The following is a 17,739-nucleotide window of genomic DNA, read 5'->3' on the forward strand; positions in this document are numbered from 1 at the left end:
CAAGTTTATCTTAACACTGATGATGATTTTATAAAAAAAAATCGAAAACGTTTTGTTGTGGTGTAGCCCTTTAAAGGGATTTTTAATAAAAAAAAATGTTATACCTTTTACAAAGGATTTTTTCCAATTTTGTGATTGATGGTATACAGCCATCTACAGAAAAAACATTTCTTTTTCTTTGTGGATTTTACCTATGGTTTTCTTAGTACAAACATCTTCTAGAGAATGGAAAAAGCTTTAAAATGGCGTATTACAAAGTTTAATACACTCATTTATTGTTAATATAATTGCGAAAAAAGGTCGAAATTTGAAAAAAAATTAATTTCGCATTAACTATTGTAAAAATAAGTATAGAGCTTTGAAATTTTTATCAAATGAGGGTTCTTTGGTGCTTAATATGTGACAAAAATTTCAAAGCGATTCATTCAACTGTTTAAATTTTATTCAAATTGTTTATCTCAGAGAGCTTTTTTGCAATAACATAAGTCAGAAAAAAAATAATGTTAAAACCATTCAGCAGGTGTCAAATGAGAGAGCATGAGCTGAACTTTCAAATTGGTTTAAAAAAGTGAATAAAAAATGCATTTTTCTACAACCGTGTTAAAAATGCAATTTTTAGCACTCCATACGAGCATTAAAAATGCTACTTTAAGGCACTAGTGCTTTAAAATTTTTATGGCACTGCAGTTCGTATTGACCGTATAGGCAATTTTGATGTAATGGCAAAAAAAATATAAAAATGAACGTTCAAGTAAAAGTTTTTGTAGATATTGTCCTGTAATTACGTTTGTAGAAAAAATACTGTATGATACGCGTGTTAAAAAGTACATTTTTAAGGCACTCATGTGAATTGCAAAACTCGCTTCGCTCATTCTGCAAACTTTCACATGCGTACCTTAAACGTGTACCTACTTTTAACACTTATATCATAAATAACTATTATTAGTAACAAATAATTATGCAAAAGTATGTTCAATTTTTCCTTATAAACTTTTTATTTTTAATAAATTACAGTGGAACCTCGATTATCCGTCAGGGCACCGGACCAAGGGTATGACGGATAATCGAAAAGACGGTTAACAGAACATTAAAAAAAATAAATAAAAATTCATAGTGTAACTTTTATAACATTTTTCAAAACTTAATTGATCAAACGACTAAGTGACGCAATCAATGTTCGATTTGAATCAAACTGAATTATAATACTCAGATATTGACTGTAATAATTATTGTGCTGTGCATTTTTATTTTCGGCTTGCGATAGAACTCTAAAAGCACGGCATCATTTATCATTACCTATTTAAATTGAAATTTAATCCAGAGCCCTGAATAAGAACAAAAATTATTTAAGTACATAAAAAAATGCGGTGTGGCATAACTTCACGTGTACATTTCAACGAATTTCGTTTGGCTTATCGCAATGCTCAAACAAAATGAATTGATGACTAAATTTTTACTTATGTAGTCAATATAACTTATGTATGGACCCTGATGGTTAACAGAGGTGACGGTTAATAGAGAGACGGATAATCGAGGTTCCACTGTATATTTATATTTATTACAATGTTTCATCAATTATCATATATATAACATTACTTCGTAGTTATGCACCTAGAAAACGGTAAAAAATAGATTTTTTTAAAAAAAGTTATTCAAAAAAAGAAAAATTGACGATACTTTTGCATAATTATTTATTACTAATAAATGCATTTTGATTCAATTTTTTTAAACCAATTTGAGAAAGTTTAGTTCATGCTCTTTCATTTGACACCTGGGTGATTCGCCAATTTCGAGGTAAAGAAATTTAATTTAAAACATGGTTTTAGAATTAGTTCATTTTTAAATATTTTTTATAAAATGAGCTATTGAACTTACCCATGATACCAGCAGAGATCATTTTTAAATATTTTCCGAAAAACGGAAATGTTGTGACTTCGGAGTTGACTAAGTGTCAATATGTTGACGTAATTCTCTGTTAATTGAAATTTATGACCGTAACAATTAAATAAAAATTGGTATGTAATAAAACTATACCAAACACTTCCATTTTGATATAAACTACTACAGAAAAACATGAAAAATAGGTAAAATATCAATTGCGTCGGGGTTGATTTAAGGCAAGCGTCCACAGACCCGCATCGTACGCAACGGATTTTAGTTTGCCTTGTACAGAAACTTATGTAACCGCGTCCACTGATCCGCATCGTACGGATCGCATTATCGATTGTCAAACTAAAATCCGTTGCGTACGATGCGGGTCTGTGGACGCTTGACTTTAGACCGGCCTTCGTGTTGACAAAACTTTCCATATGTAGCCGTGTCTTCTCCGTTAAACTTCAAAAATCTAATCTGCTTTTGAACACAATCTTGGCATTTCCTTTCTATACATTCTTCTGTCTTTTCTCCATGTCAACATAATGATTTGTTATCCGCTTCCACACATGAGCTCCATGTTTTCACATAATGTGCCTACATAGACAGATGTCTCTTTTATCAACATTAGAGAAGACTACCCAAAATGGTATATTCTTCCAGAAATAAGCATAGCTGCATAAAATATTAGTTTCTTTCATAAAATCTTTATTCAATGATTTTGGGGGCTTTTGCCTTCATTTTCCGTCGTACTCCAGTGTATACGAGCCATTTTCTGTAAAAAGAAGATAATTACCAAATCGACAGAAACATCTTGAGAGCTTACCCAGTAACCCTTTTCCTGTATCAGACTAAATTTAAATTGTATTTTTTTATTTTAAGAATGACCACTCACACACTTTCAACAACTCCGAGGCACGATTGGGTTTCGGAGTTGATTGCTTCGGTGTTGATGATTTCATACATTTTTAATTCTACTTTCTACAAATATTAAAAATAACTCTGCTTTATTCATCGTGTGTCAAAGAAACTTTATAGCGCATACTTAGAACAAATAGTATATTAAGTATGGAGAACGGTAAGGGTTTTATACCGATCGAAGACAATTGTTTGGAGGAGGAGCAGAGCGACGACTCCAATTATTGTCTGAGATCGGTTACCCTTAACGTTCGACATGCTTATAACGTTTTTTGCACGATTGATACCATTATAAATTATAAAATTAAACATTTTCGTCATATTGACTAGTTTCATTCATTTTATCAAGATAGATACTTTGGTTGTTAGGTAGTAACTAGGGTGCATAACAACAATGGAGAATTGAGTTTTTATTTAGTTGTCAATAATTTTAAGTACAATTTTGATTATTATAAATTAAAATATGAGCCAAAGTGAATTTGAAGAAATTGAACGGGCTTGGGAAGAAGGGTGTTCCGCAATTATTCTAATACTAGTAATACTACTAATGTATGCGATTCTGCAGGAGTTTCTGTTAGAAGTGAAACCACAGCCCAAACAAGTGGGATTTCATTAAATAATTTAACAAATTGTACCATAAGTTTCAATATTAATAAATAATTCGTTAGTTTCCTTTATCCTTTCAAAAAATAAATTAAAATTAAGAGATTTTTTAACTCGACGGTAAGTGAATTACTTACCGTCGAGTTGGAGTACTTACCGTACCGTCGAGTTGCTAGTAAATGTCACCTACTGACGTAAAATCTGTCACGGTAAACAGTCAAAAATGATCAATCGTGCAAAAAACATATTAAAAAATTAGCAAAATTAAGCTTTTACGAAGGCTTCGGTGTTGACTGTATAAAAACATACTTAACGATATTATGTTCGTCCACTTTCTTCCACAATTTGGGTTAGACTGAAGCGTTCCTCACTTGTCAGGCTGCCTGCCATACAGTATAGTGCCAGTTTTTAGTAGTAGGTAGATTTTTATGGTTTAATTTTAAAAATGAAAGTTATTAATTTGACAGTGTTAAATTACATTGGGTTTTTATTTAATTATTGATAAAGTAATCTGCAGTTTTGTAACTTTTCAGTGTGTATACTATAAAACAGATTAAAAAACAAGGTGGGTTACAGCCTCGGAGTTGATATTTTAACATTAAAATTGCATAAAATGCTTGTAAACATACTTTTTTTAAATTAATGTTAAGTGGCGTACATTCATCTATTGTATAACTTAACTTTGGCAACACAATTTGAAACACAGTATGTAAAGGACTTAAGAAAAAAGCGAGTTACACAATATGCCGCTTATTTTGGCGAACCACCCACCTGTAAAATGGTTCTAACATTATTTTTTTCTGACTTATGTTATTGCAAAAAAGCTCTCTTAGATAAACAATTTGAATAAAATTTAAACAATTAAATGAATCGCTTTGAAATTTTTGTCACATATTTAGCACCAAAGAACCCTCATTTGACAAAAATTTCAAAGCTCTATATTTATTTTTACAATAGTTATTGCGAAATTAATTTTTTTGAAATTTCGACCTTTTTTCGCAATTATATTAACAACAAATGAGTGTATTAAACCTTGTAATACTCCGTTTTAAAGCTTTTCCATTCTCTCGAAGATGTCTGTACTAATAAAACCATAAGTCTTACTGTTTTCTATTAATTTGAAAAAAAAATGGAAAAAGGCCGTTTTGGACATTAAATTGTTTATAAAATAAGTATAAAAATGGCCCACAGCCGGCTCTGAGCCAAAGTATTTTGTGGCTGATGTTCTGGCAATTGAATTAGCTCTTTCATTTCCGTATATTTCTCGGTGGCCTGGAACCCATAATAGTGTGACATTGTTATATTCCGCCAGTCGGTCGAGTCCTCTCGGCATTTCTCCATTAAGTACTATTCATTGTTCTGACGATACTTTCATATTATGCGATACTATCCAGAGCCTTCAAGAATAATTGTTGGATTGAGTAAACGCAACAGAAAAGAAATGGGTCTAAAATGAATGTTTCAAAGACAAAATATATGATATTCAGCAGCTAAACACATTAAAATGATTGGAGAAAAATCATTGAAGAGTTGCCCAATTTAATTATCTGTGATGCTACATTGCAAAATAACTAGGCCAAAGTACAGGGGACAATACATAATTGGAGCACCTAGTACAAAGTTCCTCAGCATCTGAACAGAAAATCATTGTTCTGTAACCACTACTTAAACCTAAAATTTCGTCAAAGAATGGTCAAATATCATTTTTTTTATGTTGGGTATATGACACCGCGAGATCTAAACAGCTATATGTAAACCAGTTAACCGTATTAAATAGAGCAAATAGGTACCTTTCGTGGATTATTTTTATTAGGTACTACCTATTAAGATACGAAAGATATATCTAGAGCATGTTCTTAAGAAGAAAACTTTTTTCAACAATACCTACCATTTAAATAAGTGATGAATGTCTAAAATTCATATCTGTGGTTTACATTAGATTATTTTTATATACATCAGCATTATTTTATGTATTTTTAATTTGTTTGTTTATTTAAAAAGAATTTACTAAATAATCATCATCATCAATGGCACTACAACTCTTCGTGAGTCTTTGCCGCGTTTACTATTGCCTTCCATGTTTGTCAGTCCTGTGCCACTAATTCCCATTGTCGCACTCCCATTTTCTCTAGATCTTCTTTGACTGCATCTTTCCACCTTTTTCTAGGCCGCCCTACAGACCTTCTTCCATCTGGCCTATCCCAGAACACATTGTTTATAAGGCGATTGTCGTTACTGCGTATCACATGCCCTGCCCATCTGAGTTTATTGGCCTTTATATATCTGATTAGATTTTCTTTTCCGAATAGAGACTCTAACTCGTTATATTGTATCTGCTCCTCCATTCGTTTGTCACGCTGTCTGCAAGGGCCAATATATCATTCGAAAGATTTTACGTTCCCACACCAGCAATTTATTTACTTCTCTTTTTGTTAGCGTCCATGTTTCGCTTCCATACGCGACTGCTGGTCGTATTATTGTCTTATATATCTGGATTTTTTCACCTCGTGAAAAAAGTTTTGACTTCATTAGATGTTGCAGTGCAAAGAAAGATCTGTTTCCTGCCATTATTCTCGTTTCAACTTCTCGCTCTAATATGTTGTCATTTATGATTATTGCTCCTAGATATTTAAATTCTTTAACCACTTCGAAGTTGTGATCGTTTATATAGTAATGTTTTGCTTTATTCGCCGTCGTTATTGTTTTGAGACGACCATGTATTTTGTTTTGTCTTCATTTATTTTGAGACCGATGTTTAATGCAGCTTCTTCAAAGCTCGAGAAAATATCCTTAATTTCTAATGTTGATTGTGCTACTGCGTCTACGTCATCGGCAAAGGCGAGTATGATTTTTGCTCCCCGGGCAATTATGTCTGGTTTGATTTTGTGATATATTTTCCGCATGACATATTCTAAGGCCAGGTTAAACAACAATAATGGGGACAACGGATCTCCCTGTCTCGGTCCAGAATTTACGCAGAAAGCGTTTGATATTTTTCCCCCTATTCTTACTTGTGCAAAGGGGTTACTTACACACATTTGTGTTACCGCAGCTAGTTTCTTGGGTACTAAGTTACTAAATTTATTTACCTAATATTTTATTGCTCTTAAAATTATTTAAACAATGATTTGATCCTACTTGAGTGATCTTACTAAGATCTTGTATATTTTGCATTTTGTTTTACTTGCGACGTTATTTGATGTTATTTTTCTTTTATATAAGCATAAGCAATGTTGTTTGTTCATTGACGGATTGTTGCTTCTATGAAAGATTGTCACTCCATCTGTCATCAGCTTCTATGGAAGATTTTGTAGCTGCTTTATTTCTGCGTTTCTACTTCAATATATTTTGTTTTGGCCTGATTGATTTGAAGACCACTATTTTGTGTAGTTCGTTTTATTTGAATGCCCCATCATTTCTCTTCTTGTCCTTGCAATTATGTCGTCATCTGCAAATGCTAGTGTTTCACATTTTTATTACCTACCTAATTATTGTTCCTCGAGATAATGACTGTTGCATCTCGTTATTATTTTTTCGAGCATGATGTTTAAGAATATGCATGATAGTAGACATAGTTCCTTTTCACACGTATTCTTCTTCTTCTTCTTCTTTTTGTATAGACATGACTTTGTCTGTTTTTTCAATGTGCCTCTAGTAAGTTGTTCCATCGTTTTCGTGGTCTTCCCACTGATCGTCTTCCTATTGGGGAACTGTCTCTCGCTGTCCTGACTACCCTATTTGTTGTCATTCGGCTTATGTGGTCATTCCATTCTATTCTTCTGTTTCTTACCCAGTTGTTAATGTTATCCACCTTGCATCTCCGTCGTACTTCTGTACTTCTAGCTCTGTCCCATAGAGTCTTACCATGGATTTTTCGAAGTCTTTTGTCCTCTCTGTGTCGGGTCGTGTTTCTGCCGCTTATGTCATTATTGGTCTGATGACTGTTTTGTAAATTCTGCCTTTCATTTCTTTTCCGATATTTTTATTTCTCCATATTGTGTCATTCAGGCAACCTGCGGCTCGTTTGTTCTATTCACTTGATCTTCCACTTCTGTTTTGAGTCTTCCGTAGCTAGATAGTGTGATGCCTAGGTATTTAAACTCCATCACTTGTTCTATTATCTGACCTTCCAGCTCCAATTTACATATTATTGGATCTGCTGTTATAACCATGCATTTTGTCTTTTTTGAGGAAATTAACATGTTAAATTTTCTGGCGATTATGTTGAATTGGTGCAGCGAGCATACGTTGTAAATCATCTTCACTTTGAGAGATTAGTATTGAATCGTCCACATAGCAGATTATTTTAAGTTGTTTTCCTCCCATTTGGTATCCTTTTTTAGTTCTTACTTTTTTTATTATTTAGTACATGATCAGGTTAAACAATAAAGGACTCAAGGAATCCACCTGTCTTATCCCATTGCCGGCTTCAATTGGGTCAGTTAGTTCATCTTCCACTTTTACTTTTATTGTGTTGTTCTGGTAGATGTTTTCTATCGTTTTAATTATTCCCAGAGGTACCTCTCTTGAGTATAACAAGTGGATAACGTCCTTTAATGTGACCCTGTCAAATGCTTTCTTAAGGTCCACGAAACATAAATATGCAGGTTTGTTGTATTCCAACGATTTCTCTTGAACTTGCCTCATTATAAATATAGCGTCAGTGCATGACCCCAACCTAAAACCTTGTTGTTCTTCTGCTAATGTTATAATTTCATTCAATTTGTTTGTTATCACTTTTGTTGTTAATTTTAATGTTGTGTTTAATAAGTTAATCCCTCTGTAATTCTCCGGGTCTGATTTGTCTCCTTTTTTGAAGAGAGGTATTATAGTCCAGGAACCGAAGCATTTCGCCTCGCAATTTTTACAGAATGGATCGATTTGCTTGAAAATTTGAGAATAAGTAGTGGATAGTTCAAGGATCAAAATCTATATGATGCCGAAATGCGCTTTTACCATGGGGTCAGTTGCCACCCCATCTTAAGGGTGGAAATTTTTTATTATATTTTGACTGCAAACGTTGATAAAAACATTCATTCTAAGCAAAAAATGTTTTATACATTTTTTTGATAAAATTAATACTTTTCGATTTATTCGCTATCGAAAGTGTTAGTTTTATATAGAAAAAATCAATGTTTTTCGATATACAGTGAGCACGTAAAGGTTGGAATAAATTCATTTTCTCGAGAATGGACGATTTTGGAAAAAAATCCCGAAACAGGTCAATTTTTATTTTTAAATTGCGACTTTTTGGCACATGTATCATACTAGTGACGTCACACATCTGGGCGTGATGACGTCATCTTAAAAATTTTTAAATGAGAATAGGGGTGGTGTGATAGCTCATTTGAAAGGTAATTTAATTCTCTATCCAGTAATATAAACATTAACATATTTATTTATACAGTGTCCAAAAAAAAATTTTTTTAATTAAATTTATTGACATAAAAAGAAGAATGTGTGTAATTTATTTAACTCACAATACATTTTACTGCTATCAGAAAACAGGAAATAATGTTTAATTGACAAATAAATATTGTTTTTTGCTTACCTAAATTCAATATCAAAGCCGCCACCCACCTTCCTCTGGACAGTTTGAACATTTAGTTTAAGCGAAAAGCATTGAATATTTTTCAAATAAACATTTTTTTCTGTTTTCTGAGAGCAGTAAAATGTATTTTGGATTAAATAAATTACATGCATTCTTCTTTTTATGTCAATAAATTAAATTAAAAAAATGTTTTCTTGGACACCCTGTATAAATAATTATGTAAATGTTTATATTACTGAATATAGAATTAAATTACCTTTCAAATGAGCTATCACACGACCCCTACTCCCATTTAAAAAAATCATCGATGACGTCATCACGCCCAGATGGATGACGTCACAAGTATGATATGTATGCCAAAAAGTCGTAATTTTAAAATAAAAATTGACCTGTTTCGGGATTTTTTTCCAAAATTGTTCATTCTCGAGAAAATGAATTTATTCCAACCTTTACGTGCTCACTGTATACTCATTTACCATTCACTCAATTTTTGCCGTAGAAAAAATTTTTTCAAACCAAGTTCTTGGGAATTAAATAACCTACAATTTCATATTAAAACATTTTTTCGTATATCTGATGCTAATCTTTCTATTTTGAAGAAAATGGCATTTTTTACCAAACTACATAAAGTCGTTATTCGCTTTTAACTCTAGTTTTTTAAAAACTAATTATTCTAAGCCCAGTCAAAACTTTTAAAATCTATTAACAATACATAAATAAAGAAGAATTATTAAGGCCAATGACTAAAAGCAAAGCTAACTTACATTATTATGCTTCCAATTGGATTTCTTTTTTTTTTTTTTGAAAAAAATATATTGATTTTTTAACCGTAACCTTTTTAGATTTTATCTTAGAAAGTTTGTTAAAAAATAATTTGGTAGGTTTTTACAAGATCTATAAGACTGTTAATACCAAATCCTTTTAAAATCCTCAGTCGCAAGAAGCGGTGACTTTGAAAGGGTTGGTAAAGGTGATTTTTGCATGTTATTACAAGTTTTAATTGTCAATAGCTCACTAAATTTTTACCGTAGAGAAAATTTTTGCAAACCAAGTTCTTGTGAATTAAATAAGCTACAATTTTATATTTAAATATTTTTTTGTATCTCTGATGATAATATTTCTATTCTGAAGAAAAAGGAATTTTTTACCAAACTTCAAAAATTCGATATTTGCTTTTGACTCCATTTTTTTTAAAACTAATCATTCTAAACCAGTTAAACTTCTAGAACCTATTAATAATACATAAGTAAAGAAGAAGAAATAAGGCCAATGACTAATTTTAATGAAGGTGGTGATTAGGGGTTTGCTTTCGATCACTTTTTTGCTGAAAAATATAGGGTCTCACATTCTTTTCATTATAAGCCACCTAATTTTTGAGCTAAAGACTTTTTTTTTATTTCTGAAGATAGATAAGATTTTTAAATACTTCAAATCAGTTTAAACAAGTGATCCTCGAAAAATGCATAGTTTTCCCGTCTTTTGACTTTGAAACTACAATATTTAGCATTTGCCGAAGAAGACCTAACATATATTAAAGTATAGCTCGATTACTATTGGTCTTAAAGAAAATTTAAAAACACGGTTTTGTTGATTTTTCAAAAGGTACATTTTTTTAAGCAAAGTTGTTTTGATAAAACAAAAACTTTTTGAGTTATTTGCAGAAAACTGATTAAAAACATTAATTTTTTTAATATAAAACTAACACTTTCGATAGCGAATAAATAGAAAACTATTAATTTTATCAAAAAAAAATATAGAACATTTTTTGCTTAGAATGAATGTTTTTACCAACTTTTGCGGTCAAAATATAATAAAAAATTTTCACCCCCGACATGGGGTGGCAACCACCCCCATGGTAAAAGCGCCTTTTGGCATCATATAGATTTTGATGCTTGGACTATCCACTACTTATCCTCAAATTTTCAAGCAAATCGATCTATTCTGTAAAAATTGCGAGGTTTTGTCCTATTTTAAGCTTCATTACTTGGACTATTAAGATGCTTGATCTCCATTCTTGTGGTATTCTGTTTTGTTCTAATATTTTTTGTATTAAATAATAGTTGTTTAGTTAGATCTTGTCCTCCGTACTTTAGGAGTTCGTTCGATATTCACACGTATTGTTTCCATTAATTCATTTTGTATCCAGACTTTACTTTCTACTTTTAGAGTTTCTTTGATCAATAGTATTAGTTATTGTGCTGGTATATTAAATTCTTTCATTGTTATTTTCATTATTTCATGGTTGACTTGATTCATGTCAATGTTTAACATACATCTTATATTAATTTATGAACTTTTTAAGCTATGCTTTCCATTTCAACAATTTCCACCATTAATATATTTTGATTTAATTTTTATACATTAATTCACATGTATTTTGCAAAAACATTTCTTCATTCAGATCTGAAGTCGTATTGATAGTGTGCTCATGATTTGTGATTTTATGTTTAATTATACTGGAGTACTGGAGAACAGATTTGACTTATGACAGGACAAATAGCACTATTCTTATTGCTTCTCTGCTTTTGTTATTTGTAGGGATGATAAGGAAAACTTTCATCATCAAAGTTTGAATTATATCGTAAGTGATGTGTAGGTATGATTGATGTGTATATCATAAGTGATGTGTAGGTATGATTTTTTTTATAATTATTAAATAGTGGGTAAACTTAAATAGATTTGCTTTTATTTTTATGTTACACAACCATGGAAACATTAAATACTGAGGGAGGAACATGATAATCGTTTGGATAATCAGTTATGACAAGACAACTGCAAGAAAATAGATGGGTAAAATATATAAAATAAAAATGAATATTATATAAAGCTAGAAGAAAAAGGAATAGATAGCCCAAGAATGCAATGAGAGAACAAATGCAAACAATCAATAGCAAGAAACAGAGGTAAAAAAGAGTTCAGAAATAACAAACTAGGCTTTTTAAAAAGTAGAATTACAGAAAAACTTGATATAAAACATAACAGTCTCACTCAGTGGGATTCTTACCAAGATCTACTAAACTATATTTGGAAAACAAGTAATCCAAAAACAGATTTACTTATTATGATATAAAATACCTGAAAATTCAATGTTTTCTAGATTAAAAACACAAAATACGCAAATAATCTAAATTATAAATATTTATTTAAAAAAACTTATAAAAACTATTACAACTTTGATAAGAAGTAGGTATATAAAAAATAGATATAAAATCCCATATCCTAGTAGTTTATAATGTGGTAATGTGTATAAAAATATTTAACAAAATTCTACTTTTAACTTTCCATTACTTCTTTGTCTTCTACTTGCTTCTTTCCTTCATTTGATATGCTTTCTTGGAGATTAACTGGTTCTCCTGTTCTTATAATTGGGATCGTTCTATGTCCTACTGCATTCTCATTGATTATGGGGGCAATGATCGTCAACACTCCGTCGCTGGACAACCTAGATTCTACCCTGTCAACATCACAATTATCTGGCAATACATACTTTCTGATGAAATGTCTGAAAATTGCACCATGCTCATCTGGTTTCTCTTCATGTTTGGCTTCTATAGTAATAGATTTGTCATCATTTACCTTGACAGTGATTTCTTCGGGTTTAAAATGCTGTACATCGAAGTTGGCTTGGAATTTATTCTTGTCAACAGTAACAGAGGATCTATGTTGAGAATTTGTATTCACTTCTTGATTATTTCTGCCATATTCTGGACCAAACATGGCTTGTGCTATTGCGATGGAGTTTAAGATATCTTCTGAAATGTTTCCTGCTACATTTCCAGAACATGGTCTACGTCTGGGACAGTTAGGTCCCCAAAAGTTGTCGTGAAACATACGTGGAATAAAAGCCATTTTTAATACTTGCTGTTTTCGAAACTTCTTCCAAAGTGCACAAACGAGAAAGAAACTTCAAACTTTTTAATAATAATTCACTTACTCGCACTGGAATACTATTGTTGAACTGATAATTGTAAACAGCTGCCATTGTATTTATATTAAACTGGTTTCAAACGAGAATTGTGAAGAATTTACTAGAATAAAAATATACAAACAAAAAGATGATTCAATATTTTGGCTAATTGAATGACAATTAGGATGACTTTGAAATTTAAATCTTTCGAGAACCGCGAATAATCGAATACAACTATCGATTCAATACCTTTATTATCAAAAATAGTGATGCTGAAAATTCTTATTTATTGTAGTTTATTGAAGAACAATAATTTATTTGTCTGTTATTACTAAGAAATGGTTTAAGATCACCTTAAAATTTTTTTTCCCGATATTAATTTTTGGTTTTAGGCGTTGCGCAATATTAATCAACAGATCAATTTTTATTCATCCCTTATTTTTTGGTCTAAATATTAATAGAGTGTATGGTAGAAACATCCCGTTTTTAGCTAATAACGTAGAGGTAACGAAATTATCATTATTATTTTCTATACTTTTTTCTGTGCGTTTATTCCCTTTTATTTTTTGTTTATTTCACATTACATTGTAGGTGCGTATTTATCAGCAAATTTTCTTTTATTTTTAATATGATTTAATGTCTGGATTTATTTTGTTATTTTCCGTAACATTTTAATTTATTATTATTTTTATAATATGGAAAGAAATAAATCATGGCTTTTAATTTTGAAAATCAAGTAATCTTCGATGGCCGCAGCGAATCGATTAATGATATCGATAGCGTACCAAGATCGAACTCGTTTAATGACCTTATTTTAGTTTGAATATTTAGCAGTTTTTTGTTTTGCAGCGAGGCAATGGTTATTAAAATTCTAATTCTAAATCTAAATACTCGTAAAATATCTTTTTTTATAAAATGATTGCCTTATAAATGTTGCCTAACATTAGCTAATCTAATCTTAATATAATTAAACTGCGTATTAACTGTTAAAAACACAAGAACTATGATGGAAATGACACGCGTATTTATGATTAAAAATGTGTACCTACATGAAGTTCTTTTATTAGACCGGCATCTCATTATTTAAACAAATATTTCGATATTTGCTGGAGGAAGGACTGTCTATTTTCGTTTCTGTTACATTTGTTCACGTCATTTGTATGTATTTCTCTTAATTTTTCCATGAGTATTATTTATTGTGTCATTATTTTTTTTTATTCAAATTCTTTTTAATGTTGGCTCGGAGCTTATTTTGCTGTTTCATTTAATATTCTTACTCTAATTTCTCTGTTTTGTTTATTTCGTGGCTCATTTAAACCTTTAAATCTGCATCAAACGCAAAAACTTGCGGTGTTTATTTTCATCTTTAATAGTTTTTTGCGTCAGTATTAAGAGTTTAGATGAAACTAAGTTTAATGTTTAAAACTTTTAATATCTTAATTAATTATATTATTTAATAAAACAGGATACTTTTTTTATTTACTCAATAAGAAAAAGATGAGCAATGATGGAGCAATGTACAATGACTTTTAAATTTAAATTTGAATCTTACGAGAACTGTAACAAATCGAATATTGTTATCGATATTGCGAGAAGGTAAAACAAGTTGCCTAGTTTTCGATTACTCTTTGGACGAATTCGGATATTGCAAGATTAAGAAATTACCTAGATTTAGGTTTCTCTTTTCTAGTTTTTATCAATATATTATTATTTTTCTGATCATTATCCAAATATGGTCTGACATTGGCTAAGTGATCTAGATACTAGATATTATGGGATATTGTGTTAACAGAAAATAACACATTTTTCTCGTTACCTACAATCAGCAAGAAATCTGTAGTGATCAAGAGAACCATTGTAACTAACTGCTTATTACTTCAATAGTCGTCTAATATTATGCCATAAATGTTGTATGTAAAGTTATCGAAGAATATCAGGGAGGGTTTAGACCAGGCCAGGAAGAACACTACTTGATCAAATAAATATATTATTTTTAATTTTGAACCATGACGAATCAAATACGGCTTTCAACAATAGTCATTATGTTTTAACTATTTAGAATGGGAAATAAGCCACAATATTATTAAAAAATGATTTTTATTAACGTTTCGACGCCCAAATCGGGTGCCGTTGTATAATATCTGTATATTAATATTAGATACAGACAACATGACGGAAGCTAGAAGCTCGAAATATTGCGCGATAACGTAAGAAAAGTTGCCTAGTTTTAAGTCTCCTGTTTTTCTCTGGTTTTCTAATCGATTCAGTGCTCTTCATCAATTCGTTTCTAGTTACCGTAATATGTTTATCCTAAGCAGGTCTAAATTAAAAACAACATGAAAAATTACTAACAAAATAGCGAGAAAAGTAAAAATTAAAAGAATATAATCTGTCAATAAAAGATGCAGTGAAACCGAAAAATAAAACATCGATTCTAAAATTCGATTTTTAACGATTCTTAAAAGATCCAAATTTAAAAGTCATCCTAGTTGTCATCTGTCATTGTCATCCACATAATAACAAATAACAAAAATATTGAATCATTGAATGATTTGTTTAAATTTTTATTCTAGACACTTCTGGATTCTGGTTGTAAAAGAATTTCATATAAATACAATGCCGGAGTTTTATAATTATCAGTTCGACTATAGTATTCAAGTGCGACCAAGTGAATTATTAGTAAAAAGTTTCATTGAATTTTCAATCTTGGACTTTGAAAGAAATTTTAAATCAACAAGTAAAAAATATGGATATTTTTCCAAACCTATTTCAAGACAACTTTTGGGCACCTAACTGTCCTGGCCGTGGTGCAGATTCTGGAAATCTTGTGCAAAATATTACAGATGTCTTAAATTCCATCGCAATAGCTAAAGCCATGTTCTGTCCAGAATATGACATCAACAACCAAGATGTGAATGGTAATTCTGAAGTGCCACAACCTAGTACCTCTGCTACGACTGACAAAACCAATTTTGAAGCCAATCCAGGCGACAATTTTAAAGAAGATATCTTAAATTCCATTGCAATCGCTAAAGCAATGTTCTGTCCAGAGTATGACAACAATCAAGATGTGAATGATAATTCTGAAGTGCCACAACCTAGTTCCTCTGCTAGGACTGACAAGACCAATTTTGAAGCCAATCCAGGTGACGATTTTAAAGAAGATATCTTAAATTCCATTGCAATCGCTAAAGCAATGTTCTGTCCAGAGTATGACAACAATCAAGATGTGAATGGTAATTCTGAAGTGCTACAACCTAGTTCCTCTGCTACGACTGACAAGACCAGTTTTGAAGCCAATCCAGGTGACGATTTTAAAGAAGATATCTTGAATTCCATCGCAATCGCTAAAGCAATGTTCTGCCCAGAATATGACAACAGCCATGATGTGAGTAGTAATTCTGAAGTGCCACAACCTAGTACTTCTGCTATGACTGACAAAACCAATTTTGAAGCCAATTCAGGTGAGAGTATTAAAGAAGTTATCTTAAATTCCATCGAAATAGCTAAAGCAATGTTTTGTCCAGAGAATGACAACAACAACCAAGATGTGAGTGGTAATTCTGACATGCCACAACCTAGTACCTCTGCTATGACTGACAAACCTAATTTCGAAGCCAATGCAGTGGACAATATTAAAGAAGATATTTTAAATTCCATTGCAATCGCTAAAGCCATGTTCTGTCCAGAATATGACAACAGCAATCAATGTGTGAGTGGTAATTCTGAAGTGCCACAACATAGTTCCTCTTCCACGACTGAAAAAACTAATTTCGAAGCCAATCTAGAGGACAATGTTAAAGAAGGTATCTTAAATTCCATCGCAATAGCTAAAGCAATGTTCTGTCCAGAATATGACGGCAACAATCAATATGTGAATGGTAATTCTGAAGTGCCACAACCCAGTTCCTCTGCTACTACTGACAAAACTAACTTCAAAGGCAATCCAGTGGACAGTATTAAAGAAGATATCTTAAATTCCATCGCAATAGCCAAAGCAATGTTCTGTCCAGAATATGACAACAACAACCAAGATGTGAATACAAACTCTGAAGTGCAACAACATAGATCCTCTGTTACGAGTGACAAAAATAAATTCCAAGCCAACTGCGATGTACAGCATTTTAAGCCTGAAGAAATCACTATTAAGGTAAATAATGATAAATCTATTACTATAGAAGCCAAACATGAAGAGAAACCAGATGAGCATGGTACAATTTACAGACATTTCGTAAGAAAGTATGTGTTACCCGAAAATTGTGACATTGACAGGGTAGAATCCAGGTTGTCCATCGATGGAGTATTGACCATCACAGCTCCCATAGTCACTGAGAATGCAGTAGAACATAGAACCATCCCAATTATAAGGACAGGAGAACTGGTTAGACCCCAACAAAACTTGGCACATGAAAGGAAGGAGCAAGTGGAAGATAAAGATGTTATAGAAAGTTAAATTAACACATTAGAATATTTTTTATACATATATCTATTTTTAACATTATAAAATATATAATTAGATTTTATAAATAAATAGTGTTTAAATTACTTATTTATTTTATTATTATTGAAAATTCTGAACTATTGTTTATTATTGTCCATTGTTGAGCCATTCCTTTGCTATTTTCTTGCACTATTTTCTTCAGTCTTTTTACAGTTACTTCGTCTGTTGCTTATTTTTCTCCATATTCTTATTTTTCATCACAAGACATTATTTTTTAACATTGCTACAGGTCTTGTTTTCCCTGCTTCCAAAAACTTGGTGATTTCCTTCCATTTTTTCTGCTCCCTTGGTCTTTTTTTTTCTATCTCTGGCAAGCCTTGCTTTACTGCTTCCAACCATTTCTTGTTTGGATGTCCCCTTCTTTTTCCCCATTTCTCCCTCTTTCAG

At 31.5% G+C, this 17,739-nt stretch overlaps 2 protein-coding genes across 7 annotated transcripts; one reads left to right on the top strand and one right to left on the bottom strand.

The window, feature by feature from the left end:
• Nucleotides 1–12,064: 12,064 nt before the first annotated feature.
• LOC114328036 (alpha-crystallin A chain-like) lies at nt 12,065–13,009 on the bottom strand. Its single transcript, XM_028276777.2, has one exon. It carries the CDS (start codon nt 12,791–12,793, stop codon nt 12,218–12,220), a length of 576 nt encoding a protein of 191 aa, XP_028132578.1. The 5' UTR covers nt 12,794–13,009; the 3' UTR covers nt 12,065–12,217.
• A 2,370-nt stretch (nt 13,010–15,379) lies between these two features.
• LOC114328026 (GRIP and coiled-coil domain-containing protein-like) lies at nt 15,380–17,396 on the top strand. Of its 6 annotated transcripts, none has more exons than XM_050655527.1 (2): nt 15,380–16,267; nt 16,430–17,396. In XM_050655527.1, the coding sequence occupies exons 1-2, from the start codon at nt 15,598–15,600 to the stop codon at nt 17,302–17,304; spliced, it is 1,545 nt and encodes a 514-aa protein (XP_050511484.1). In that variant the 5' UTR covers nt 15,380–15,597; the 3' UTR covers nt 17,305–17,396. The 6 variants fall into 6 exon arrangements, with proteins under 6 accessions (XP_050511484.1, XP_050511481.1, XP_050511482.1 ...); XM_050655524.1 differs by having other exon boundaries at nt 15,380–15,997; nt 16,157–17,396; XM_050655525.1 differs by having other exon boundaries at nt 15,380–15,949; nt 16,109–17,396.
• The last annotated feature ends 343 nt before the right edge of the window (nt 17,397–17,739 follow it).

The sequence above is a fragment of the Diabrotica virgifera genome, chromosome 7 (assembly GCF_917563875.1).
Source record: "Diabrotica virgifera virgifera chromosome 7, PGI_DIABVI_V3a".
Classification (NCBI taxonomy): Eukaryota; Metazoa; Arthropoda; class Insecta; order Coleoptera; family Chrysomelidae; genus Diabrotica; species Diabrotica virgifera.